General features: G+C 31.7%; 1 protein-coding gene across 1 annotated transcript in view; it reads left to right on the top strand.

Moving 5' to 3' along the window:
• LOC129218889 (neural-cadherin-like) overlaps positions 1–27385 on the top strand; it is a 539341-nt gene that overhangs the window by 82814 nt on the left and 429142 nt on the right. Inside the window, exon 13 of the mRNA XM_054853212.1 lies at positions 6627–6813. Within this exon, the coding sequence (XP_054709187.1) occupies positions 6627–6813 (187 nt within the window). The remainder of the gene's footprint in view (positions 1–6626; positions 6814–27385) is intronic.

The raw sequence follows: 27385 nt of genomic DNA, 5'->3' as shown, positions 1-27385 counted from the left end.
AACTTATTTTAAATGAAATACGAATAGGAACTTTGGAATAAAAACGATTATTTTAATATTTTACACAGTAATTTTGGGGCAGTTTTTAAGCAATACAAAATATTGTAAGGACGACTAAAATATCTTCATAACGTTTTAGATTTAAAATGTACGTTTAAATGAAAAAGATCGTACTGAAGTGCAAAAGACTTCTGAGATAGAATGTCTAGTAATTAGAATAAGACGAACGTCTGTTTGGTTTTAATAAAAGAATGAATTAGATGAATTGTGCTTAGGGGATGAAATGTATAAACCGATTTATCTTGAAAATTGGAATTGCTTTTTCAAGATACATTTATGTGAGCTAACATGAAATTCAATCCTTGCTAAAGCTGTTTCTTGTTCCTTTTTTCATGCAATAAAAAACAACTTGCAATCCAAGAAGTAAGGGGTTGTCCACAAAAAGATGTGATATTTTTTCCAACAAATTTGACCACATGTGTCATAAAGTGTCACACTTTATCTTGCCACCTTCCCATGTCACATGTAATGTTGGTTGTTATAAGCATATTGTTATAAAAAATGTGTTGTGTCACATTTCTTTTTAACCTCTACCCCCTGTCACAAATTTCACAAACCCGCCTCGCCCCTTGGGAATGACACTATTTCTGAACGAACCCTAAGGTGAGAATTCACTAAACAGTTCCAAAGAAATAAAAAGCATTTTGAAAATATATAGAAAATCACATTAAAAATTCTTATTTATTTTCCTTTGATCTTTCAAAGTTTACTGCATGGAATCTGTTCACTTTTTCCCTTCTGTTGATTCCTAGAGATTCCTATGCTTTTATTTATTGTTATGCTAACCAATTTATGCGAGAGAAAGTTTCTGGCTTACGCTAAACGAAATTATTATTTCTTGTTTTCAAGTTTGGATTTTAGGAATATTTTTTGCAACATTAATGGAAACGTTCCTTAGTGACAGAAAACATTTATTGACGATTCATAAGGCAAATGCTTACAACAAAGTTGGCTCTTAAATTGAAGCTGATATTTTCGGGATAGCTTAGAATGTATATTTCCCCCAAGAGAAGAAAATATTTTGATCTTAGTAAATTTCTCAGAAAAAAAACGAATTGTTTATTATGTTTTATAGATAGGGGAGAGGATTCTGAAATTCAGCTTTATAGTACGGTACGAGAAATATCCTTCAACAATTTCGTGCATTTAGTATTCAGTCTAAAGTTCTCACTTAAAACTAGCTATGTTGGGAGATTTGGTTAAAAAAAAGTGTACATTCACTATTTATTGCATTTTGAGGATAAATTTAAGATTTCTTTCTAGTACTAGAACGTAATCTTTCATTTTGATCACTTGAATGTTTTTTATTCGTAAGCGTGAATTTTGGCTCTCATTTACAACAGATATAAAAAAGGTACTGTGCTCCATGGTGTGAGTTTCATTTAATAATTATAATATGTTTCATTTCGTATTTTGTTTGGCTGAAATGCTTCTCTTCCGGAACGTTAGGTATGAACACATATTTTTCATATGACTCCCTTAGTATGTTATGGATAGGTAGTATATTAATTACTTTAAAACGAAAAGTTTTCTGAAAATCACTAGAAATTCGAGGTTTATTTTTGAAAAGTAATCTTACATTGAGATCGCTAGAATTATTTATTTTCAAGTGTGAGTTTTTGTTTCTCATTTACAACAAAATTTATAATAGCTACTGATTCATGATTTCAGTTTCACTTAATAATTATAACATTAGTATTTCGTTGTATACTTTATTTTACTGCAATATTTGTTTCCGATTGGTTCATTACAGCTTATAAAAATTAAAAAAAAATTTCAACAATTAAAAACGGAATCATATTTTCATATATTCACTTAGTATAGATAAAAGATAAATAGATTTAATATTAAAAAGCTTTTTTTAATCAGAAATTTGAGATTTCTACTTGAAAAGTAAACTTTCATTGATATAACTTAAATTATTCATTTTCCAATGTGAGTTTTGACTCCCATTTATGACCCATTTAACAGGTACTGTTGGATGGTGTCATTTTTGCTTAAAATTTTTTATACATCTCGTAGTGCACTTTATTTTGCTGCAACACCCCCCCCCCCCCCTTCCTGTATTTTCAATCCAACAAATAAAATTGAAATAAATTCACTAATTAAAAACTAACTCATATTTTCAATATTCACTTACCCTAATTAAAAGTTAAATCATATTTATCTCATATTTTCTTTGTTTGAATAGATACATATCAGATTTAGTACTTTAATTCGATGTTATTTACACTCTCATGACAACCAGAAAATCGAGATGTGTCTTTTAAATTGTTTTCTTCAATTCTTTAGATCTATTATTTTGAATTATGAAACATTATCTTACGTTTTTATAGAAGGAAAAGAAAAATGTTCCTTGAGAAAAGTGCTTTTGACGTCGCAGCGTAACTCGAAACTTGGCAAAAAGTAAACCTATTTCGCCAGTAATAAGCGGAAATAAGAGATAATGCCCATTAAGGCAGATGAGTTTTAAAAATAACCCGGGGATAACGATTGACCATATAATATGATCTCAGCCAACAAACTAATGATTCTTCTGTAAGGATTCATTTTTTACTCATGATTTTCAATGATTCTCTTTCATGCCGACTTGCAATCGTTTGTTTTACTTCACTGCTCATCTAGTTTTCTGCTTTAATGTTCTTATGCCTTGGAAAGAGAAAGGAGAGAGAGAATAGGAAGAAAAAGTTCGTCTTATGTGAAAAAGTATTGAGAATAACTGAGGATAATGCTTCTGAAAAACTTTATAGAAGCAATTTATGATGAATCGGTTTTGATGAAGTCTGTTATTCTCCGAATGTTAGAATAATAAGTTGTGGATAACAAATTATATTGCATTTCTGATACAATTAAGTATTTTAAATTATTACAAGTTGCATAGTTATGAATGTCTTGCTTTTTTTTTTTTGATGTGTTTGCAAGAGAAAAAAAATCCCAATAAAGTTTTATGTTTTACTTCATGATCGTGTTGAATTGTAGCTATCAGCTAGCATTTCCAAATGCAACCAATTTTTCAAAATGTTTTAATTATTAAGGCTATAAATGGGGAGGTGTATGACCAAGAAAAATATTTTGTTTTCAACCAAATATCTTCGGTAAACCCTCATTAATCCGGACCCTATTAATTCGGATTTTCCTTAACCTGGACAGCCATTTAAATGAACATACTGTTTAAATAAAAGGCTCAATAATGTATTTTTGTAGGCCGTGTTTGGTATTTTTTGCAATGTATTTTCATAATTTTCTCTTCAGTTTTACATTTCATTCCCTTGAATTCAAAATACAATTTTAAATGTATATTGTAGTTCGTCTAAGTACCTTGGATCAGTTTATAGGTAATTCTGTTTAATCTGTAGGGTAGACTGGGGCAAGTTTGCGCATGGAGCACGTTTACATGTAGGGCACGTTTACGCAATGCCCTTTTTTCAAAACGAATTTTAACTGGATAGCCAACAGTCAATACAGATTGCTGCTGCATACTTGCAAATATCCTCACAAGTTTTTGAGCATTAGTCGAGCTTCTGTCTAGCAAACAAAAAGAATAATTTGTTTTCTAGCAAATCGAGTAAATTTTGAGTTGAACGTTTTGAAGCTTATTGTGAATAAGCTCAAGCAAGAATAAATAATACTTCGTAAAGAAAAAACAAATATGTAAAAATTAGCAGAATTTTATCATTTTTTTGAGAAGTGTATTTGTATGAACTGAAATGTCTAGTTTTTTTGCACTTTAAAAATAAATCCAAATGGGGCAAGTTTACGCGTTGACGTCTAAGCACCTTTACGCACGTTCTTACAGTGTCTTACTTCTAAACGTGTCCTGACGCTTTTTTCGCTCCGAACTGTCTCAAAACATTTTAGTATTTTCAGGCTATTTAGTTTTGAAAATCACCATTTAATTCTTAACTGAGTTACAAATTCGTATCTTATAGCTTACAATCATGTAGTGCTGTTTTCATGCCCGTCCAGCTTTTACTTTACACACTATTCGAGTCTGTAATAAATTTGCTTTATTCTAACGATGGTTAGACATTATGTTCAAAACACTAACCGAACCACGTTAGGTGTCAAAATAAATTTGAATAAACGTACCCCGTGTCCGGGGCCAGTTTACGCAACCGAACACAAACCGAGCAACAACTGAATATACCAATTTTGACAATATTAACTGCTTCATAAAGCCGCAATGTCTAAAAATTGCTAAACTAAAACATAAAATTTAGAAAAATCATTGAAAGAAATCCGCGTAAACGCGCCCCGGTCTACCCTACTTTCATAAATTTGAATTTGTACCTATATTCCCTATTAGTCTGAATTAATGAGATTCTGTTGTATTTCATATGATAATAGCAAGATGTAAGTTACCTTCTCCGAGGCGAAGCTAAGATCCTCCAACTAGGTTTGGGCTGTATCAGATTGATCATCTCCAATAAGAGTAACTGCAATATCTGGATGTCGTAGCCGAGCTGTTGGTATTTGCTTATATGATAACGGTGTTAGGTTTAAGTTTCAAATTATATTCTAAAAAAAGCTTTATTTAAAAAAAATTCAGCGATTGAAATTTTTATCGGATGATCGCGGGTTCGATACCCGAGATCATTAGGACACACCAGATACACGCGGGGTACATACTAGATAAACACGTGGATCTAAAAATCCTGTGGTCAGTTATTAATCACTTATTCATGGGGAAAAAAGAGGCTGGAAAAAAGTTTCTTTCCTCTTCAACCCTATATCCCAACTTTCGAAGTGGAGAGGACAGGTGATAGCATCTCTCGATAGCTAAGCCAATCGTAGCTGCTCTGTGTTAGAAATGATAGACTACTTGATAGGACTGAAATTTGGCCAAAACAATTTTTACCAATCAAACAAGAAATTACGTCACCTACAAATTACTGTAAATGATATTAGCTTTGAAAGGGTAAAAATCGAATGGCAATCCACATACATTGTAGGAAAAGAAGTTTTAAAGAATTATAATTTTATCTTGGTTTCAACCTTGGCATTACACACTGTAAAGTTCTCAGGCGCAATATTCTTGTAAGTTTAATTGTGCAGTTTGTATTGATGTATATTGTCTCATTTTTACGTTACGTATTAAATACGTTAAGTTTTACATTTTAATCAGAATGAATTTATGTGACAAAACTGATGATTTTTGCAAAACTATACAACAGAGTCCATGTCCACTTCTCGAGGCATAGACAACATATTTTGGCTGAACTGTTTTCATAATAGTAAAGGAACAAAACCACTTTTGCTAAACCTAACTTTACAAATTATGATGTTTTAAAATTGAAAATGGAGATATACTTGACTGATAAAGATTTATGGTATGTAACGGTACATGACAAAGTTAAAACGCAATTAATAAATAGGATAATTGCGCTAAAGTTAATAATTCAGAACGAGATAAAATTGCGGTTTCTGTAATAGACATCAAGTGCATCCACATCAAGCATGATTTCTAAAGGTATGTAGAATTCTTCAAGTAAATTTGTGAGCAAAAAATGTGAACGCAAAGCTTTTTTTTCACATTCATATTATTTAAGACTTTTACACATTACTGATGCACATTTTAAGACTGTAAAGTTAAAGATAGGTTAAATGGTTAGAACTCAAGTTAAAATTTAAAATTCTATAACGATATCTGAGGATGAATTTTAAAAGGTTTTGTCATTTTAATGTGAAACAAATCATATTAAATCATTTATTTATTTTGACAAAGCTGAGCAACGTGAATTACTAAATCACGAAGAAAATTCTTGAACAAAGTACACAGTACATAAATTTAGAGGTTAAGGATTTTCAGCGCTTTAAATTTAATTCTGAAATTTCATGCATGAATTGGTGGTGTACTTATTCAACTGCACTTGATCACTTGAAGATTAATAAACATTTTATTCCTAAATATATGAGGGCAAAACAAAGGAAAGTAAAAGCGTCTATAGTTGATACAAACCTAACTTGGCAGCATTGTGAAAGCTTCGCAGATCCTAATAGCAGCATTGCAACATTGCCAGGTTAGGCATTCCTCTACTACAGAGGCAAGTTAATGGATATAAAAAGAACACGCGGTGTTTTCATTATATGAAGGCGAAAAAAAAAAAGAAACAAAATAAATGAAAATCAGCAGATGTATTTTGTGAAATCTATCTCTGTTTTCAAACTGCACGGATATGTTTGAGACATTTTCCTTAAAATTTCAAAATAATAGGCTTTGATCTTAACAATGTTTACCTCTTTTTGAAGAGTCACGTGAAAAATGAACGTGTTACTGGCGCGAATTTGAGTTGGAATACTTTTAAAAACCACTGAAAAAGTAACCCAGCTCAATTCGCTTCTCTAATCAATCTTCTCTCTTACCCCGAAAAGGGGGTAAGCATTGCCAAGGTGAAATATGACCTACATGATTTCTGAAATTTGCTAAGATACTTTTTATTCTCTTTAAACGAGTGAACTAGCTTGTTTTTTCAATCGTTAAAAATCCCGCTTGATCAATTGAAAGTAGTCAATCAAACAAGGTTAAGTTAATTTGGCATTTAATTCTGACACTTTGTTCTTTCCAGGTGTACTATGCGATTGAGTCGAAGGACCAAGGAGATAAATTCTTCACGATCGACCGCGAGACAGGTGAAATCTACACACGGGTGGAATTCGACAGAGAAGAGAAGCAGGCATACGCCATCTTAGTGAGGGCCGAAGATGGGGCAGCATCAGACAGACCCAACATGAAGCCTGGAGAGCCTAATTCAGGTTAGTCATGAAAAAATTAAAATCCTTGGCATTGGAACTTTATTTCAAAGGTCACAGGTTTCAAATTATCTCACAGCTACATCTTTAGTCTACACGTGGTGGATAAGAATCTCTCCTGATATAATGTCGCTTTGAGAACTCTTAGTATCGTGCAGCGTACTTTAGTATTATAGTTATTACCGGATAGAGCTGACGTAAAAATGCCAAAGTGGTTATAACTAACCCTATCAAAGATAAGAGTGTAAGTTACCATTCAATTAAGAATTTTATAAATCTAAAATGCTCCCGATTCGTTTTTATGACACAGTTTTAACGTGCATGTTTAACTCAAGATTTTCTAACCAAGAATGTTACTACTTTTCACTTCTTTTTCTTTCTGAATATTTAATCAAACTTAAATATTTTTAAGCTTTTGAATTTTTTTAGGAGCTTTACACGAAAGTTGTCACGCTTTGAGATGTAGTGCGTTTCGTAAAATTATGAGAGTTTTTGAAAAAGGGGACGGGGGGGGGGAGTGCTAAAAGGAGGTGTGACGTTGCGCACTTTTTCATTACAATATGTTTATGAAAAATACCGTGACATGTAACAAGAGTAAGGTGAAATGTGACACTTTGGTACAAAGGGGAGGGGAAGAGAGGGCTGAAAAATGTTGAAAGAAAATATGACATTATTTATGGACAGCCCCTTGTGATTTTAACTTCTTAATTACCTGAATTTTTTTATACTTGTTCCAATAAAACTAACTAGTTAGGTAAACAAACAAAGCAACGGATAATTGAAAGTATGAGTGGAAAAATGCGCATATAGAACTATTTTTCATTTGTAATGAGCAATTCTGGTTTTGTTTTCGTAAGTTTACACATTTAGTAGCATGAAGTATAGCGATAAACTTTCAGTAAGATCTAAAAATTTGTCGTTACATTATAAGGATTCAAAGCAAGAAAACAAACAAGCTGGTTTTCCGCCACTGTTGACTGATGTGTGCTGTTCAGAAACAAAACCGTTCCATCGAAGCACGGTTAAAGCTTCCTATAAATCAGATTGACCGACTCAACTACCTTATTTACAGGTGTTCCGTTTTAACCTGCAAGTCCTTTATTTTTGCAACCGTTTGTCTTAGATGTATACTTCCAATTGCAGAAACGTTCAAAATCAGATGCAGGGTTAAGATATTGAAAGTTTGAAGTGAAAATAAAAATAAGTCAAAAAATACAATATGTAACTTTTTATACTGGCCTCAGGTCCCCTAACTTATGTTTAGGGAAATAATCTCCATTGAAAAATAATTCCAACATAAAAAGTTTGAAATTAGTACGACTAATATTCACCGAGATATGAAACTCTGCGTTTTGTGACTTAGATCACTTTTAACTCGTCACCAATAACACATTTTGAGTGAAAATATAGCGGTTGACAAGTGCTTAAAATGATATGTGTGCGTAGAGTGTGGTTTCTCAAATTGTTCGAGATTTTGTAGTGTGTTTTCGTATTACGGCATAACATTTGCATTTAGTTTTGAATATCAATGAACAATATAAATACCTTGTTTTTCTTACTTTGACGACCTGTCATTCTTCTGAAAGGGCGATAAGTTCCAATCTTATCTTCTGTATGGTCCCTTAAAGCTTTGAAATGGAATATCTCTTTAGTTTTGATCGCACAAATGTCAAGTTTTTTGTGTCATTAATAGTTTTTAATGAATATTATTACTCTTATTATTAGTTAAGGGGACTGAGGCCCGTATAAAAAGTTAAATGTTGTATTTTTGACTTATTTTTATTTTCGCTTCAAACTTTCAATATCTTAACTCTGCATCTGATTTTGAACATTTTTGAAATTGGAAGTATACATCTAGGACTAACGGTTGCGAAAATAAAGGTCTTGCAGGTTAAAACGGAACATCCTGTATATAGGAATCTAGCTTTCCGAAACGTTATAAATATGATACCAATAGTGGCTGCAACGCATTAGTTTGCATGGATATCTTAATTTAATACATCAACAAGTTTAACCTGCTAATAACGTTCAAGTGCCTATCCGAGTAAGATTTGTAATTATCGCGTAAATTTGAGTATATGTATTTAGTTTACATGTTTAACGTAAAAGTTTCATTATATATTTTACCTTATTATGCGAACGTTTAGCGACGCCCCTAAATAACGGAGATTGAGAACAAACAAAATATTCGATGTTTAAATATACGCGATTTACTGCAGAAATGAATAGTCAACATATCATCTACATATACCATGGAAGATGGTTCGTCATAAGTTGATTGGCAACGCACATGGTAAGGGAATCAGTTTCTTTCACATTGTTGTTGCAAGTTATGTGTTTCATTCCTGCGTGAACTCGCAAGCTTTGCTGAAATATACATTTGCTATTCTGTAAAGTTATAAAGACTGTGGGAAAATATTGATCTTCTTCATCTAACGAAGTCTGAACATTGTTTACGTCTCATAAAGGGAATGTAAGTAAATTATATTTACTAAAAATTGTAATGCTGAATCATCAGATACTATGTCAAGTAAAAATAGAGCTTAATGTTAAAAGTAACATCTAAATGAAGGAAACGTACTATAGTTAATTCGTGTAGAGGTTGATTAGCTTATTAATACCAATACTATGATTCATATTTTTAACGATTTGAAATATGTTTTTATGTCTGAACTTAGAATGAATTAGCCTGAAAACTGTTTGAAAAATTTTGCGAAATAAATACATAATGCGTTATAGTTTGATTAGGTAATTTATTTGTAAGAAGCATCGCACCTGAAGTTTATGCACATAATATTGCGCTTCCACTTGATGCTTGTAAATGGTGCATACACTTTGTGCTTTTGTCTATTAAATTCTCAAGTACACTGTTTGCCTGCATTTTTATGCATGCATTTTATGTATGCAGTTGCAATCCCATTCTGATCCTAAACTTCGTTTAAATGGTGCGTAAACAGAGCTGGCCGCGTACGTTTCCTGTATATATTATTTATATTTGTGCATCTATCCATTTTATATATCGCTCACTGGTAACCAATAGCGACACATCTCCAAAAGAAAAAAAGTTTTTCGCAATACAAGTTTTAACAGGTGAAGTCTGAATTGTTAAAATACACGCAACACATTTATGACTGAGAAGAATTGAACGGTAAAAACAAGTTTCTGTTTGTAGTCTCTAAACTAAGATTTATAGTTAAAGCTTGAAATTTTTTTTGAAAAATTATGTTATGATGTATCGTAATCATGATGTATCATAATTACGATGTAAGTAATAGTACTTATATCGTTTATACACTTCACGCACCAGTTAACTAACAAAGTTACAGTGTGGTGCATTGAATTTTTAAACATTAAATCAGTTGTTATTCGTTTGTTTCAAATTTTTGAAGATTAGCGACTTAAACTACAGGTCAATATATTCTATTATTTATTTTCATGTTTTTCTTAAAAACCTTACTTGATACTAATTTAGTCCCTGTAATATCTTTCCAGATTTTTAAAAACATAAAAGTGCTTTGCTTTAAACCTTCATTGACGATTGCAAAACTTTATTTTTACCCAAAGATTTCAGCTTAGCCACGAGACATGGTCCCCATTTGAGTACTTGGAAGATATATTCCCCTGCTTGACAACCTTAAGAATCGTTATTTATGCTTGCCTTTCAAATAGAAATAGTTTTGAAGAGCTTCTCTTCCACCATGAAAAGGATTCCAGTTGTTCGATAGTTTCGAATGCGTTTCAGCAATAGGAGGCCCAATTTTGCATGCCATCTTTTATGCTTGAAATCCATGTTTTGCATCATATTCCCATGCATACGAAGTGCAGCGGCGAAATATTTTCTGCGTTATGGTGCGGCTCTCGACGTGCACTTCCGGGACAGTGCCTGAAAAGATAGGAATTTCAAAACTACTCTACCACATTGAGGTTGCGACATTTTGCAGAGATTTTTGACTGCATAATTTCTTTACCTTTCACTATTCCTTTGAGTGCGCTCTAAATCTCCTGATTTTCTGTCATGTCATGAACGCTGGGACATTTTCTGCTTAGTTTTTGATTATCTTGTATGCATATATGGAAAGGCACACAATAGTCCTTTTCGGCAGTTTCCTTTTACGTCAGCAATGTCATCATATGTCGCAATCTTATGATGCAACCTCATGTCAGTATCTCGTAAATGTAATGAATTTTGTTAACTAAAGAATGCATTGGATTTAATTAACTTTATTACTGAAATATTAAGTGCACTATTGATGGTTCGGCCAGTTAACAAAGAACTATGTTCCATTTTAATGCCACCAAGAATTTCTGAATAAGAATATCAGAGTTAGCTGGATGGATAAAATACTACTTCCATTTCAAAGTTAGAAACTATTTAGCAAATTTACTCTGCATGAATTGTGTGTTAATTAATAAATACACAAACCGAGAGAATAAATATTGGTCCAAACTAATATATTTATTTCTTTAGAAGAATTATCGAATGAAAATAGAAAACCACGACAAACTCAAAATTCTGAAAAGGTACATATACTCAAAACCGTGGAAGCGTGCACTTACTCAAGTTCGCCTCTGCAGAATAAAAATCCTTAGATTTAAACATATCCTTTTATTAGATTTGAAAATTTTCGAATAATTGAAACATACTTTGTTTAAAAATAATAGTAGCCAGCTGTATATATCTTGCTAGTTAGAGAAAAGGAATTTTGCGAAATATTGGAAATACTGATGAAACATAGGTGCAGACCAGGGTGCAATGACGCAGACTGAGGCATAGAAATTTTTAGGGGGGTGGGGTGAGTTTTTTATTTTTGCGTTTTTTTGAGAGGGGCTCGGCTTAGAGGGATATGTAGTATTGGAGGGGGGGGGAGGAGGTGCTATGATGGCGCTTGGAGAGTATTAGCATCACTTTATGAAACGAAAAAAAATTTACAAAAAGGAAGACACATGGCCAAACGTTTTCAAAAATTTCACGAATTCGTTGTTCTTTCTTCTCTCTCATTCACCGTAACAGAAGTTACGAATTATTTAATTCGAAAAAATTTTCAGTCGCTAATTTTTCAAAATATGATTTGAAGTAGAAATTGTTTCCTATGCATTTGTGTAAATTTACTGAAATATCAAATACATTTTTATTAGAAACACATCATCAAACAATAATATAAACCAAAAAATTGTAGAGTTTCAAATAGTATAAAATGAGGGGACAACTGAATGCACTTAAAGATTCTTGAAACATGTATTCTTTCCACATTTATATGACCTAAGTCAGACATTTATTCTCCCATAACAATAATAAAACGAGAGATACACGCAGTGGTACCTCGAAGAGCTCTTAATTTTATTTATACCCTTCATGTTGGCTTGCTGACTAGATCTTTATTACTAATGCATGTTCCAGCGTACGTTCGCTAATATTGCATTAGCATTTCTTTTCTCCCCTTAAAGAAACCACGGGTGTATTTATCACTAAAGAAATCGGGGACGCGCGCATCCTCAGTAGATGGCGTTGGCACAAATGTGAAAATACTGTTCGTTATCTTGTTATTTATGAACCAAGAGAGCAAGGTTTCTCTTTTTTTCCGAGGGAAGTCTTTCAAATTTTATGGTAAAAGGAGGGTATATAATAGGATGAAATGCGGCAGAAGTGAAGAACTTCGAAAAATTCGAGGAGTAATGAGGAAAGATGTGATGAATCTACGAGGATTCTTACTCAATTTTTGATGGGATTATGTTCACATACAACCTTTTTTATAACCATAAATTCTTTAATTAATGTGGAATGCGTTAGCGTCTGCTCTTTTGCAGCATGTGGGACTTGAAAAATGTGATGCTTTTACTACTCGAGTGTGTTTGCTTTATATCTTGGGAGGATCCCTGTTTTATGTCTGCTACTTCAGAATTGTGTTTATTCCTTTGTGGCAACATTTACTTTTGTTTTTGTAAGTTTGCTTTATGAAACAACTTCCATTTACCACTTTTACCGCTAAAAGTAATGCATTTGAGGCAAAGAAAATAAGTACTGCAAACAGTTCAGCGCAAATGATGGTCTGGCAAAAAATCAACAATCAGAAGTCATATTTTTCATACCATGCCAGGATATAAGGAATACAGATTGTGAAAAAAACACACACACACACACACATACACATATGAAGCGAAAATTGTGTGCACGTAATTCTAACACATGTTGCTTTTTTATAGTGTATAAATAAAAAGATTTTTCTTTAATATATTTCTTAAAGTTTACGGGAAAGCGTATTTTTACAAGGGGTCATCTGATGGAGCAAATTAATGCAGCATAAATCATCTTCAGAATGTATAAAATGTACAGTACATTAATCAAACAAGCAAACGAAAAAAAAGGTAAAGGAAGAAAAAGAAAAACTTACATGATTTAGTTCTTTCCTCCATTATAATTTGAGTTTTTTTTGTCTTTTTAATTCACAACAAAGATAACCCTAGAACTACAAACGCATTTTTTAACCTATAAACTACAAACTGGGGTACATTTTACCTTCATAGGTGTTTTGCTCCTAAAATTGTTCTGAAAGCTATAATCTAATTCGTAACTACATGGAATGTTTTGTATTTTTATGCTAAAGCAAAAATGCATTGAATGGTGAAAAGCAAGTTCAATTTTATATAGGTTTTGTTGCTGATACACTTTAAACAGATAAAAATCTAAAAACCTGGTTAAAAGTGCTCAGGACCCAGTTTTCCGGGGGTAGTTATCATCCCCGGTTTGTAGTTCAAAAGATAATTGAATGAAAAATACTCTTTGTAAAACTACTTTTTTTACGAGTATTGTTAAACAATGAAGTGCGACTTTCATCTAGATAATATTTTGTCAGAAATTCCGTAAACAAACAATTTGGGAGGTATTGTTTGTTTTAAAAATAAGTTCAAATGTTCGATAATTTTACGAAATAATTTTTCAATTCACCAATAGATGGCTCTAGATTTCAACAAGATGTTTTGAAGCTTTCTTGTATTCCATTACAAAACAGGTAAAATATTAAAGCGCAATGTATTAGTGCTAGAATTTAATTTCTTTCCAATCCAAAAGATAATTGAGCAGTCTTTCTGTATTTTCTCTTTTGTAATGTTGCACTTTGATTACAGTCCACGCGTTAAAAACTTTGAATCAATAAAAAATCATCGTATGAAATGTGAACCTTTTTTTGTATTTGAGGTGAACAATTTTATTTTATGGTGACATACAATTAATTTGATTAGCTGCTCTTAATTCATTTCATAAGTTTTTCTGCTCAAACAAGGTCCATCGAAACTAATGCCTAATACTTACTAGTTAAATATATAAAATAAAGTTCATAAGCAAATTATATGGAACCAGTTAACAATACCTATGTAGAGTTTTTCAAATTGTTTTATTTCCTTTTTTTACTAATATGCCAATATTTTTCTTTCTTTTTGGTTTGTAGTTAAAACGAACTTCCAATACGCTGTAGATTAGCGGTCGCCAATCGCCAATGGACAACTTTTTCATTGAAAACAGCTACCAAAAAAATAAAGTCTTAGTAGCCAAAAGTGGCGACCATGTGTTTCTTTATTTGTTAAAAATCATATCGTATATCATGCTACGACCCAGAGTCGTGTCCAGGGGAGGGTTTTAGGGGTTAAACCCCTCCCTTGGGGAAAAAATAAGCAAAATGAAGAAAATGTATATTTGACTTAAATTTACTTTAATGAGAAAGTTTGCGTTCAGCGTTTTTATTTTATTTTAATTTTCTCTCTGAAGTTTTTTGCGATTTACAACTGCTAAAGCCTTACAAACTGATGTAATATTTTGAAAAAAGTATGGCGGACGAACTGCTGAATGATCTACCAATGCAAAGAAAGAATATTGCTTATTGTAAGGAGCTTATGGTGAATTTGGCATATGTTACATCTATGAAGATGCATTAGTGATTGTGCTTGGCTATGTAATTTGCATCTGCAAAGAGCTCTTTCTTGTTTAGTTTATTAAGCATTATTTCAGAACATAACAACCTGATATACATTCTACATTATACAAGAATTTGTGAAGAGTTTTTAATACTCATTGCAATATACTACATAGTAAACAGATTTAATTAAAAAGAAGCAAGCAAAGTTTGATTAAAGCGAATCTGTGAAACGAAGGAATACTTTGGTAACTTGTCCAGCTAGAGATATCCTTCAAAAATACAGCAGTCCTTACATGTGAATAAACGCCATACTGGGATCGGCAATTTGTCGTAAAACTAAAAGCTGTAAGGGGGTTGAATTCTCCCCCCCTACTGGTAAGATTAAAACCCCTCCCTTTATGAAAATCTGGACACGGGCCTGCTACGACCAACATGCTTCCAATCCTGACATGTTCAGCGCATCAGTCGACTATACATATCTTGGCAACGTAATTCGTAGCAAACTCCCTTTTAGTTAAGTTAAATAAATACTTTTGTGTTAAAAAGTAAAATAAGAAATAACATCGTCAGAAAGTAAATTGCAGATTACTACAGACACGTGTTTTGGTTTCACGAGGAATGCCTTTTTCAATACAAAAGAAATGATCTTTGGGTGAAAAGAGGGATTTTCAATGATCTGAGAAAAGAGGGCTTTTGTCGCATGTTTTTTTAATCCATAAACTCATTTCTTTTGCATTGAAAAAGGCGTTCCTTGTAACGCCAAAACACGTGTCTGCACTAAGCTGCAATTCGTGCTTTTTGAAGTTGTTATTTCTTATTTCATTCCCTTAAGGTTATTATTTCTTTTTGAGCTAATTATGTATATTTTTTAAAATGGTTACAAAATGGGTAAAGTGACTGCCATTTTTGTGAACTTGGTAGCCAGTGACTACTATTCAGAATTCCCAGTCTATAGCTCTAACACCCAATGAAACAAGCCTTGCATCCTTTTTTTTTCAACATTCTGTAAAAATAGTTAGTTTAGTACAGTGGAAGATTTTCTTTTGCATGGATTATTTATTTATTTTGGGAAGTTAGTTTGCAAAGATTACATGAGCTATGATTCTTGTTTCAACTTCATGGTTTTCTCCAATTACAGAAGAAATAAATGAGTTGCTACTTTGTAAGACATTTTACTTCTTTAAGCTTATCCACCAAGGGAATATTTTTTATGCAAAGAAAAATTCTCAGAGTTGCTTCAATTCGGAGTTAGCATGCAAACAATCGACGAAAGCTGATGATGAATTTTGGTAATGAGATCCTTTGTAAAACCAAGCAATCTACCGAAAATAGGGAAAAAAACTTTAATCCCTAGATAACCTAGACACAAGAGAGGGAAAAATAAGATGAGCCGTATAGAACAACGTTATTTTCATTCCGATTTTTCTCATTTTTTTTATCTTGATTTATCGAACTTCTTCTCATTACAGATAGAGAAAAAGAATTTGCCTCTTCCATCCTTTTGTTTCTGTCTTTTCTTTTCTACCCCAGCGAATGGCAACGTTTATTTTGCATGGAAGAAGACACCCACAACTTTTATGTTGAGGCTGATTCTTTCCACTGGGAGGGAGAGGGGTTGTCGCCGCTCGATGGAATTCGCGGAGGGGAAAGTGATTGAGTTATTTTGCATTCTGCGAAAATCTCTCTCGTTATCGTAAATTAAGTCTTGTCGAAATTTCGTCGGAAAATTCTGACGTAAACGGATTAGTGCGAACTTAAAATGTGGAGATGTTTGTGAAATAGCATTACCGAGTTCTGTTGAATGTAAGAATTAAATTATTTATTGAATAAATCTTCATTTCTTCGTTGAGGAGAAAATTAAACAAGCGACACGTTCACTGTTTGTTGTGTAATGTTGTTCTAATGTGTGGCACTGAATATCTGGTTTTTATTTTTGTTCTCGATTATTTGTCTGAATAAGCTCATAAAACGATAATGTTATCAGTTTGTAATAATATTTCTCAGTGCTTATTTGTTTAAGGAGACTTAACAAACTTCATTTACTTCAGTGCCTCGCCTGTATCTTATAAATCCCTTGTCAAAAAGGTCATAAAGTTAGCTTCAAATAAATTTCAAAAATATTAATAATCCTCACTTTTAATTGGTTTTATCGTAATTTCTTTTCGGTGTGATGATATAAAACTTAAATTTCGATAGCAAATTGATTATTGGTTAGACCGTAAAAAATAACTACCCACATTTGATTGATATCTAGCATTCATTCTGAAGTAAAAAGAAAAAAAAAAAACCCCACCATAAAAAAGGGGAAAAAAAATCATCCAAGTTTCTCCTATAGTCAGTGAAAAAAATAAGAGAAAACATTGACCCCCGTATTCAAGCAAGTCATTGACTCATTTGCAGTTGATTGGGTATTTCATTTTATTTTATTGCAAAAGAATTACTCAGTCAGTGACTAAAGTTTATAGTAATTGTTGACATAACTGTGTTTTATTTTTAAAGCATTTTTATGATTTGTTTTGTGTTGATAACGAAAATTGTTTCATTGGGGCAAAATAAATTTACTGACCATTTTTCCGCGAGTTTTAAAGTACGTCACTTATAAGAGGCAGTTTTTTTCCCCGCTCAATGTCATTTAGTAATGTTTTTTTAGACGCCTTAGATAATGAAAAGTTTAACAATTTCGCAGTTTAGAGAAATGAATCACGTCGTAACTTCAAAAAAAGTGAACTTAACATAACTTGAAATCCTACTTAAATAACGCATGTTTAATAATAATGGCAATAAACTGGTCAAAATTGTAATGTTTTAGCCAATTGTTAAGCCTATTCCCCCCCACTGGTTACCAATTAATGTGCTTTAAATTTTTCCCGTATAAATGTGATTAAAACAAATGTTTAAATTATAATATTATTTTCTTTTACTGGAACTTCGAAGTTTCTTAGCGCAATCGTGATTCTAAACAAAAATGAGTAATTTTAACGAATATAAAAGAACTTTCATATTTGTTCTCATTTTCAATTTAACCAGCAAAATAAATATTTAAAACTAACTTCAGTTGAACTTCATTAATCTGGACTAATAGGGGATCCAAGTCGTGCAAGTTAATGAATGTACGAATTTAAGCAAAATAACCCATAAATTTAACCAAAGTACGTAGACAAACTACTATAGAATAATGTTTTTAATTCAAGAGAGCGAAATAAAAAACGGCGTAAGAGAAACTTACAAAAACACTAAGCATGGCCTACAAAAAACATTATTGCGCTCTCTCCTTTTATTTACACAGTATGTACATCTAAATGGCTTAAGGATTACGAAGTCCGGTTTAATAGAGTCCGGAATAATGAAGGTTTATTGTACATCTAATTTCCAAGAGCAATACAAAACACAAATATGTTAATATTGTTCAGCTTTGCATACCATTTTGATCTCGAAGTGTTTTGTCCTTTTATTCCTGTGTGAAGAATTTCGAAAATGCAAAATCCTTTCTCTTTGATTCAGTACTTTTTGAAATATATTCCGTTAACATTTAAAGAAAATAAATGCTTTTATAGCGCTATTTAAAAAGTGCTTTCAGCTCTGCTTTTTGGAGGAAAAAATCTTGGATTTCTTCCAGCGAAATCTATATTTGTTTCCTGGGAAAAAATGTTTATTATTACCATTTCCTGCAGAGAGGGCGAACTTACTGAACTCTAGTGAACTGTTGGTCTTTGACAAATACATGGGGGCATTATTTTCTTTCTGTCCATCCTTCTGGAGACTCCTTTTTGTCCTATTTTTATGAACAGAATTTCTGCTACTCAACTAGAAAGTGCACCAATTTGTTGCTAGTCATGTTCGGGTTGTGGTTCTGTAGAAGACAGCATTGTGTATGAATTGAGTAACATAGGCAGAGTTAAATGCACTTACTTAGGAAGATATAAATGGAGAGTTATAGTTGGGAAAAGTATTAGAAGAGTTAAATCTGATCAAGTGTGGTAAACATTTTTATGCATTTTGATTGTTGCCATCAATTTTACTAGGAGTGCAAAAGTGCCTAATAGAGTTCCAAATACCCATACTTGAGCGATTCTGTAAAGTTGTAAAATGCTTCTGTTGAAAATAAAATTGTTTTCTTAAAGTTAAATGACAAAATGTTGATAAATTTAATGGAATTGAAATTACGGGATAAATCTATTGTAGCAAAAACAAAAGAGGGTATATTAGTTTAATATAAGCTCGCTCAGACGAATCTTTTAAATATTTTTATTTAGTTAATGCATATTAAGCTGCCTTTTTTCAAATTATAATGGAGAAATGCTGGTTTCAGTTCTTATATCACCGAGTAAATAAGCTGGTAGACATCGAAACTTTGAATTTTATAACAAACTGTTTGCGAATCGTCACAGTGAACCCTTTTAAACAAGCAGAAATAATTGCAATTCTTGTATATTTTGCATTAACGGGGGGGGGGGGGGGCATAGGGAGCACATTTTCAGCTCTTGAAATATCTTATCGAAAGCCGCTGGAGAGTATCTAGAGTGTTTAGTTAAGACCTATTTGAGGACTTGAGTTGTCGTGTAAGAATATCGTTTACCAACGGTGTATTCCCAAACGACACATCTGCTTCATGTAAAAGCTTGAGAATGCTAGTCGGACCCGTCGTGTGGTGAAAACTACGGCGTATTTGCTAAAGGGTGAGGTAAATAAAAGTCATTTACTCTATTCACTTGAATGATTTAAGGAGAATATAACTGTTTGAGAATCACGCCACTGGCAATGTGTGGGGCTATTCTTCTATGTCATATTATATACACAACTGTAGGTCTATTATGGGGCTGTTCATAAACCTGGTCACTTTTTTTCAACATATTTGAGTCTCCTTTTTATTGTCGCCAAGTGTCACATTCTCCCTTACGCCCTCCTCTCCGCTTGTCACTTGTCAAATTACATACTACACATATTATTATTATGAAATTAATGCTTTTAAAATGAGCGATGATGTATTTATTGTTGCTTCCTCCGTCTCCTTGTCACAATCTGTCTCAATTTCAACCCCCCGTCTAACCATTGAAGTGTGACATATTTTTCGGACGACCCCAATAACAAGGAAAGTGGACTAAGCTCGTATAGCTGTTATAAGACTTTGTCCCGAATCCCGAATATAATAATTGTGGCGTTTGTAATAGTATTTGTAGCACAACCACAACAAAATCATATAATTTATCCCCTATCCTTCCTCTAATGAGCGTAAAAATGAAGTTACTTATGTATAATTTATATTTATTTGCCTATTTTCATTCCTGTCGGTTCTTTCTAGTGAATGCACATCTATTTAAACGGGAAATGCTTCCGTTGTAAAGAAATAACAAGAATACATAATCGGACTTGTAAATTCTATGCACTTGCAAATGTCACTCAAATTTCTCAAATATTTCTCTCCATATTTTATAAGCATATTTAAATTTTTATTACTATGGTTTTTGCTAGAATTAACAGGCATTGCAACTTAACAAACAATATGTAACTCATCTAGTATCTACTATTGCTTTAAATACATTTTTTAATTTTCTCTGCTTTTTATTTAATATAAATATATTTTTAGAGATTTAGGATTGAAATAATAATAATAATGATAATAATGAGTCATAATTCTTCAGTAAATAATTTTTTAATTACAATCATCGAATTGTGCTTCGTCGATTTAAAAAAAATACATCAAAGTTATAAGTTTTCCAAAACGACTTAAAAAGTTCTTTTAAATAAAAAGGGTAATAAGTACATACCATACTTACCACCACATATATATTTATACACATAATGATTCATTTTCATTCCATAAAAAAATAACCTCAATTTTACTGTAGCTGTAAATGAGATTCTATAAATTTTAAAGAAAATTAGCTTAGTTTTGGGATAATGCGTTCGTTTTTTCTTATCTTCTTTTAATGTATTCCTTCGCCAAATGTCCTAATTCCTCTGCAGCCCAACTGGCATTCTTCCAGATTTGGACCTACCAGAATTCGGAATAGCAGATATCTGGGATTTTCTCTTGGAAACTACTTTTCGCAATGGCTACTATTTTGATAGCCTCTAAAGATGTGTTTTACGATAAACGATAAAAGCTCTTAAAATCTTTCCCCCTACTTTCTTCTTCCTCTATCCCGCCTTTTTTTCCTTTCAACGTTTTTCTTTCGTTCTTTTATTTGAAATTGTTTTCAAGCATTTATTGAAAAAGCAATTTAAGTGTATCGAAATAGGAATAAAAGTTAGTGACCTTCGAAAAGTAAATGGCGTTGCCAATTAGAATTCTTCCAATATTTGTGCTTGCTAATCGTTCAAGAATTCACTTATAACAGTTTGTAAATAACTGAAATGATTTTCTTTTTATTTCGCTTTTTTTTGTATATTATGCACTACAACATTCTGGGAGTTGAACTTTTGATAATAATATACCAAAGTACACTTAATTTTAATATGCAAAACAGAAAAATTTCATGAACTTGGCTAAGACTTAGCTTTACATTATTAGAATAATATTAATGATTAATCTTTTTTTTCACAAGTTTTAAATATTAACTTCTGGTGTATTAACCTACTGACGCTCTTTCACAACTGTAAAAAACATATTTTACGAACAATAACCTTTGTTTAATTGAAAAAAAAATAGTCAACGTAAATTGCTACAGAGTCACAATGAAGACACATTTATTTTAATAAATAAAATGATTGTATATAATTACTTTTGAATTGAAATGATTATGTAAAAATAATGCTCTGTTTTATCAAGCTTTAAATTATTTACTCTCTTACAACATTTTAACTGTAGTTTGCATAGTGCGACTGTTTTCAGCCTAAAAAAGAAAAATAGCTTTATTTATTTTTGTAATCAATGTAAATAAATCTGAAGTAGCTTAAATATTACATTCTTTAAGTGGTCTTTTTATAGCAAATACTTTATTTTCCATGTTTCATTCTGAATATTTTTAATACTTTAGGAATGGCGTTTCTTAGTTATGTGTGAGAAGTATTTTTTAACACGTATTCTTCGCTATTTTTTACCATTTGAATATAATGATTATAATATTACACTTATACTGAAATTTTATTGCATTTTAATTTTTTAACAACGAAACTTCAAATGAAAGGAAAGATCCTAAAACAATAACATAAATGCAAAAATCCCGTCCAATACTTATTACTTTTATTTTTGGAATAACATTTTGTTTTCCCACGGATACGAATAACAATCTCCGAGGACTAGTCAATTTTTTCCGCGGCATGGTACAGTCCACGGGAACACCAGCTGAAAATGCTTATAGTTTTCGAGTTGACAACGTTCGAGGAAAAAAGGAACTTTTTAATCCTCTTAACGACGTGTCCACTCCCTTTCCATATTTGAATTCCATAGATCAGACCGAGTTTATTCAGGTTTGTCGTCAAAAGGATTAAATATTCTGTTACCGATATTTATGCATGCTGTTTTACTGTAATGGTCGAGATTAATAGTTCATTTTATGACAATGAATAATACTGTTACTCTCAACATTATTTTTGTTTTTAAACCTAATTTTTCTTCATAATGAGTTTTAGTCAAAAAAAGAAAAAAAATGTTTGTAGTGAGGAATACGCACTTTTACTGCTCCAATTGGCACAATGGTTCATTATGGACCATATTATTTCTTTTCTCCAATTTTCCAGATAATATTTCTTTTTTTCTGCTGAATATGCTCTTAAGTTTTTCACACAAGAAAAATGTCCTCATTTTTTTTCTGCACACACACACACCACACACACACGCGCATGCGCACATGCTGACACACGCACTCGCACTCTCTCTCTCACACACAAACGCTTACACACACTCGTACACTCGCACGCTCCCACCATCACACGCACACACCTTTGTACTTGTGGTTAGATACATTAAATTTCTTGTCAGCTATTTTTATTTTTCTCATGATACATGATCATTCACGAAAATCTTGGAAAAACGTATCGAAAATGTTTGGGAACAATGTTAATAGAAAAAAATAGCTGAGCTAAATGAAGCAGGTTTCTCTACGCTTCAAAGGTTCAAAGTTTAATTTCTGTTGAATGCGAGCAAAATGTGTATGCCTGTTACTTAAAAAGTACAAAAGGGAATCTTTTGAAGTGCGTTAAAGAGCGTTTCAGGAAGAATAATGAATGTATCTCTTATTCTGCAAAGTTCATTTATAATATTTCTGAGTTAAACCCTGATGCATGATTTCATTTGTAATGTAAATTCCAACTGGTGAAAGAAAGTGGATATTAGGTATGATTCGTAACGTGGACTCAGATATTCATATATTCTATTTGTTTTCTGCTTGAATTCTGGATCTTTCGAAGCAGACCTTTTCATTTGTGAGACAAACTTTGCCTGAAAATAAAATAAATATTTTAGCAATTCCCTATATTTAATCATACGCTTGGTATTTTTATGAGCAAATATGTAAAAACGAAGGTTGTGTGTGCATACCGAACCTACAATCTACTTTGAAGTTTGTTAAAAAAAAAAAAAAAACACTTTTAAGTTTATTGTTCTAAAAATTACCCACGTAAAATAAATTAAAAATTTGTCAAACGCCTTCAGATGTTTACTTACTGAAGAAATACTTCAGAAACTTCAGTCTAAGAAAACAAAATGAAAAAATAAAAGATTTCTGCTCCTTTTTGGAATGTAACAAAAATATATGTTTGTCTATGCGAAATCTTAGAACTGGGTGGTTGACATTTTCTTTAAAAAAACCAAATAGTTTTCCTTGAGAATTTCTCATCCGCCTGCTTTTAAAATTCTTCATTAATAGAACATTTTTTAGAAAACTAGATTTCTTTAAGAAGTTTAATGTATTCGTTTTAGAACAACATAATTTTAACTAAATTGGTTCGCAAATATGACTTTGTCATTTAAAAAGTTAATAAATTGAATGCTTTGAAATTCAATTGATTATTTGTAGTGCGCGAAGTAAATATTTACGCTCAGCTAAGAATTTTAGTTTGATTAATAGTTTTAAATCTATGATTGGAGTGATATATGATGGTAGTTGAGAGTAAAATACAACCATATGAGTAACTTTTTATGAGAAATTAGTTTTCTAAGGATGTGCCATGAGCATACACCTTTGAACATTCCATTTTGTATTAGGGGATACGTTTATTTTCTTTCTTTATTTATTTAGATATTGCCTTCATTAATTGACTGCTTAGATAAATTAATATGTGAATTGTTTAAAAAAATGCATAAGTATTAATGTATTGAGATTGATAGTAGACAACATTTTAGTGTTTAAAAAGTACGCTGATTCGCAAGAAAATGATCTTCTATTAGAGAGAAAAAAAATCACCTTAATTTTTTAATCTTTGTTTTGAATGAAAAATTGTTTGTCCGGCAAACATAATTAAAATACGCAATCATACACCACGTTACAAAACAAATAAACTATATGTCATACAAAAAGACAAATTATGATATTCTGGTGTCGACAAAAAATGGTTGTAACAAATTATGTTAAAATTTTATTGATTGTTATGATTTTTGTTCTGAAAAAATCCGTGTTATGTTTTTTGTTCTGAAAAAATCCGAACTAAGAGCAGCAAGAACAAGTTGCTCAAAGTCAACTCCTGTGAAGAACATAATAGCGGGCAATAGAAGCAGTTTCGAGGGCCTTCACTGAATCTAACATAGCTTTTTTAGTGTTCACTTATAAGTTACATAACTTTTAAAATTTTCGACTCAAAAGTAAATACTTATCGTGGCTTAAAGATTTTTTTCTTTTTTATTTTCTTTCAAAATTTGATTTGTTATTACAAGAAAGTTTTTTGCAGTAAAAGTTTTACTTTATTAAAAGGAATTTTTAAACATTCCTTTTACAAGATCATTAAAACCCATGTTTGTCTTATTTTAAAGTTGTCAAACATGCCCTGTTCTTTTAGTTAAAACTTTCTGGTTTTTAAAACGTGGGAACATAAAATTCAATAAACTTTGATCAAGCTCTCTCACTCTCATATATATATATATATATATATATATATATATATATATATATATATATATATATATATATATATATATATAACAAATAATGCATCAGTGAAAAATCGAACCGTTGCTGAATTGCTATTTTTACTGTTTATAAAATATCATTTGTATCTTAAAACGGTTTGCCGATAAATTTTAAAATGTTCTCTGAAGCTGTATTGGAGAACAGTTATAACTAAATCGGGAGTGAACTCTACCGGAAGACATATTGACACTTGCTCTTGTTTTTAACTTTCCAGTTATTGGACATCGATCCTGAGCTGGCGTTAGTTCGATAATTTTAAGTAGAGCGATTTCAACTTCTTCTTCACGTTTTTAAGCTAACAAAAAGGTGATTTTTGCTTGTTGAAGTTTGTATTGCTAACGCATTGTGCGTTTTAAACGGGAATAGAAGTAAGCAAATTAGTTTTTTCTAACAACTATTCAAAGGTAGTTCATAAATTACATCACATAGAGAAAGTGTTGCAAATGTGGAAACCTTGCTTTAATTTTTGGTGTTTCTGGTTTTTTTTATCAATGAAATTTGTCTAAATTCTGGAAACAACAAATATTATAACAATAACCGCTTTTGGTTTTATGCAAAACATTACGTTTACATTGCATTAATAATAATTAGTAGTGAATTGAATCTTTAACCCGATTTTCAAAATGTGCTGGTAATGTGGAAACATTTGTTTTCTAGATAAAAACACTAACTAAAAAAATTCATACTTAAATGTGTATTTATTACACATAGCAAAACTAATACAAAGGCTTAAGAATTAAACTTTTTTAATAAAAAAATAAAATAAATAAATAAAACAAAATGTTCACTTGCAAAAGTCACAAATGTAATGCTCATTTACACATCGAGCGCACAAAGTATGGCACCAAGACTCACAAACCAAACATCTGATCCATTCTCCTTGAACATCATTCAAAAAAGCCTCCCCGCAAAAAAAGCAAATGTCTTCCACATTACCAGTACAGCCATATTGATCTATGAAGATAAAACTACGCTATATTTTCAAGCTAGGAATCTACTTAATTGTACCAGATTGTAGAATATTTTTTGCTTAACCAATAACTGCCTTAGTACTAAGAAATAGCTCAATGTACTCTGTAATTAAACCACCTTAAAGACAGAAGTTTGAAAAATCAAGAAAAACTTAAAGCAACAACTTCACTGATAATAAACTACTAGTTGACTATAAACGCTCCTACAGGCTTACTAAACAAACACAGTAACAAGTTGATGCGTTCACCACAAAAGTGCTACGCCTCACAAGCCGTACAGGGTATGTTTCCACATTACCAACACGCTTCTACATTTGCACCACTTCCTCCAATTTAAATTGTTTCTTTCAATTGATGTTCTTCTACTTACTGAAAATCTTTTGTCTTGTCCTTAATATATACTATCTGGTTCCGATGGTTAGGAGGTTTGCCTTTTTGTACAATTTATTTTCTAAACCGTTTACTTTTTTACGCAAAGATTTCCGTCTTTTTGAAGCAGTTTGAGTGAACTTGCCGGCGGTGTACAACTATTTCCCAGCGATATCTATTACATCAGAACATCAATTTATATCTACCTTATCTATCTAGGTCTGTCTATCACTGTTTCTGTTTATCTATCTCTGTATCCATCTATTTCCATATTTATCTATCTCTCTAACTCTATCAATCTATGTCTTTTTCAATTTCAAAATATCTTCTATGTTTACCCCTTCCTGTGATTGGTATATATATATATATATATATATATATATATATATATATATATATATATATATAATATATATATATATATATATATATATATATATATACTATTTATCTATCTATCTCCATAAGAGTGAAAATTGTGACCTGTATTTTATATTTATTGTTTATTTTTTTCTGATTGAGTACATTGTGTAAGAACATGGTACTTCTTGCTGCTTGCTGCTCGTCAGAATGCTTTAACATGTTAAGGACGGTAACTTGAAACTATTTCGACTTCAATGCTAATCCTTTTCTCATATACAATACATGCAAAAAATATTTATATATTTTGTGTGACTTTTCATACTATTATGTCACAAATAGCATGAATGTACGCGTAATTGAGTAACTATACTCGGATTAATTGCAATATTCAGAACCTTCTTTGTGCCTTTCAGAATAACCTCTAGAAATCACGACTTAGCTTACCATGAATGAACACATATCAAATAAATCTAGTAATGGTTTTGGAAATGTGAGATTCCATTTGGCACTTTCAAAGCAGTCACGGTTCGGTAGCATTCTACCATGAAATATTTATTTTCTCGCGTATTAAACTTAATTGAAATGCTCCCATTGAAGTTGCTTAAGGCTCGCAGTTTTAATTCCAATTTAATTTGACGACCGAATATCTACTTCAGCTTCTGTGTCAGATGAAAGGACGGGAGAGAAGAGGGCAATAAAGAGGGAATAATGAATTAATTGCGAGAAATGTGTGAAACTGCATAGAGATTTTCAGTTCTGAGTAATTTCTAAATGCGAATTCTTAATGTGAATTTACTGAGCTACCAGATGACTGAGCGATTAAAGCTAGCAATTTCGAAGAGACTTCGTTACTCATTATTTTCGTGATGAGGAAATTTGCGGACGAAGGTATTGTGTAGGT

This window comes from Uloborus diversus, chromosome 1 (genome assembly GCF_026930045.1).
Source record: "Uloborus diversus isolate 005 chromosome 1, Udiv.v.3.1, whole genome shotgun sequence".
In the NCBI taxonomy this organism is placed as follows: Eukaryota; Metazoa; Arthropoda; class Arachnida; order Araneae; family Uloboridae; genus Uloborus; species Uloborus diversus.
This window is presented reverse-complemented; position numbering and strand designations above follow the sequence as displayed.